Source organism: Notothenia coriiceps, unplaced genomic scaffold (genome assembly GCF_000735185.1).
Source record: "Notothenia coriiceps isolate Sejong01 unplaced genomic scaffold, NC01 NC01_scaffold00030017, whole genome shotgun sequence".
Taxonomy (NCBI): domain Eukaryota; kingdom Metazoa; phylum Chordata; class Actinopteri; order Perciformes; family Nototheniidae; genus Notothenia; species Notothenia coriiceps.
Genome location: NW_011362718.1, coordinates 1 through 2,123, shown reverse-complemented (window position 1 = coordinate 2,123; position 2,123 = coordinate 1). Strand labels below are relative to the sequence as shown.

At 39.2% G+C, this 2,123-nt stretch overlaps 1 protein-coding gene across 2 annotated transcripts; it reads left to right on the top strand.

The window, feature by feature from the left end:
* Positions 1 to 1,038: 1,038 nt before the first annotated feature.
* LOC104959208 (polycystin-2-like) lies at positions 1,039 to 1,847 on the top strand. Of its 2 annotated transcripts, none has more exons than XM_010787078.1 (3): positions 1,039 to 1,181; positions 1,412 to 1,529; positions 1,641 to 1,847. In XM_010787078.1, exons 1-3 carry the CDS (start codon positions 1,078 to 1,080, stop codon positions 1,830 to 1,832), a joined length of 414 nt encoding a protein of 137 aa, XP_010785380.1. In that variant the 5' UTR covers positions 1,039 to 1,077; the 3' UTR covers positions 1,833 to 1,847. The 2 variants fall into 2 exon arrangements, with proteins under 2 accessions (XP_010785380.1, XP_010785378.1); XM_010787076.1 differs by having other exon boundaries at positions 1,638 to 1,847.
* Positions 1,848 to 2,123: the final 276 nt, after the last annotated feature.

The following is a 2,123-nucleotide window of genomic DNA, read 5'->3' as shown; positions in this document are numbered from 1 at the left end:
TATTCCAGCTATTCCTCAAAAAACATGTTTTGGATATCATGCCATTAAAAATTTAAATTTAAATTTTAAGAAATTGCAGTTTTTGTATTACTACCCCAAGCTTCCATAAGTGGGTCAAAAATGACCCGCATGCATTTTCTATGGCATCCTCTGGGAACCTTTGATTCTTATCACCTGTTGCTGTCAGGAATACATTCACTGTAGACCACACAGACTACATCACAAGTGACACCTCTCAGGAAGATTATGGTACACAGCCAGATCTGATACCTGTCAGTATAATAATAATAATAATAATATTAATAATAATAATAATAATAATACATTATATTTTTATAGGGCTTTTCAAGGACTCAAAATCGCTGGTGGGGGGTATTGGACTATCAAACTTGATCAACCGGCATGGATTGATGGGGGGTGGGCTATGAGTAGACAAGAGGAGAAGAGATGAGTTTTGAAAAGAGACTGGAACACTGTGAGGGTCTCAGAATAGCAGAGATCTTTGCATCAATATGTTCAAAACGTTTTTTTTTCTAAATGTAAAAAAAATGTCTAAAATTATAAATACTGAAAATTTTTATATAACATATTTCTAGTGTGAACCAAAAAAGAAAGTAACGACCAATACGGGTCCTTTTTGACCTACTTATGGAAGAGTGTAGGGTCCAGTCAGCCTGGTACATTTCATAGACATTTCTGTGTCAGTCAATGTCTAAATTGTAATTGTTTTTTTTCCGGAAGTAATTTATAAAAGCTCATAAACTAAAACTGAAATAGAGATACAGCAGTTTTTTGATTTAGTTTGTAACCAATCAGTTACCAATTCAGTTTAATCTTAGTTTTCTTAAAGGATATCGTTTTATTTTGTTCTTCAGTATTCAGTAAAAATGTTTACTCCTTTTATTCCTAAAAGTTTTTCTTTACATTTATAACTGATGAGAGTGCTTTCATCTTGATAACAGGGACCGCAGTTGACTTTAGCAGAAGTGTAGTTTCCTTACCTTAAACTCTAGAGGATTTGTTCAGGTCAGTCCTAATGTATGTATTCTTCTCCCTCAGGGTTGTAACAAAGCTTTGATGAAGTTGAGACTGAAGAAGACGGCAGTAGACGACATCTCTGACAGTTTGCGTCAGGCCGGGGGAAAACTCAACTTCGATGAACTGCGCCAGGATCTGAAAGGGTGAGCAACACCGCTAAAACCATAGACTGTATACATAAAGGCTAAAACCATAGACTGTATACATAAAGGCTAAAACCATAGACTGTATACATAAAGGCTAAAACCATAGACTGTATACACAAAGGCTAAAACCTCTTGAGAAGTCAATTCAATGTTTGATTGATCCTTTTGTACCCTTACATTGATATGCCACATCTTCTGAGTGTCTTCCTATTTCTTTCTTGTCTCAGGAAGGGCCACACAGACGCAGAGATTCAGGCCATCTTTGCCAAGTACGATCACGATGGAGACCAGGAGCTGACGGAGAACGAACACCAGCAGATGAGAGACGACCTGGAGAAAGAGAGAGTGAGTGCCCGTGCCAACAGAAACACAAAAACAAAACACCCTCTGCATGCCCGTGTTAGTTTACTCTCGGCCTGCAGATGTTCAGTGTGTCTCTGCTCGCTCGCCCAGGAGGACTTGGATCTGGAACGCAATTCGCTGACGAGAGCCACCAGTGGGCGGAGCTTCCCTCGCACTCAGGACGACTCGGAGGAAGACGATGACGAGGACAGCGGCCACAGCTCGCGACGCCGCGGCAGCAGCTCCGGGGGGGTCTCCTACGAAGAGTTTCAAGTGTATGGAGCTTTTATTATCATTGTACAGTAACTTCATGCATGTGACTCTACAATAGCGTATTTGGGTAATTGTAGGTACACAAATCACAGTGCTTAGGGAGGGTGTTACTATGATGAAGAACGTACAATAACCACATCTTCAATCAACTTAAATATACAAGAACGAAATTAACTTTTTAATAGAAAAAAGTAAAAATGATCGGAGATTAAAGTCACAAAATGTACCAAGGAAAGTCAGGAAATAAACCGGGGTTTTTATGTCATGAATGTGACGTTTGGATTCTACTTGGAGCCCAAAGCAGAGACTGACAAAAATAAAGTT

Bases quoted from the DNA above. Each gene is read 5' to 3' on its own strand.
- LOC104959208 (XM_010787076.1), top strand. From the start codon at position 1,078: ATGAAGTTGAGACTGAAGAAGACGGCAGTAGACGACATCTCTGACAGT. The intron at 1,182-1,411 runs GTGAGCAACACC...TTCTTGTCTCAG, and splicing joins CTGCGCCAGGATCTGAAAGG to GAAGGGCCACACAGACGCAG. The intron at 1,530-1,637 runs GTGAGTGCCCGT...TCGCTCGCCCAG, and splicing joins ACGACCTGGAGAAAGAGAGA to GAGGACTTGGATCTGGAACG.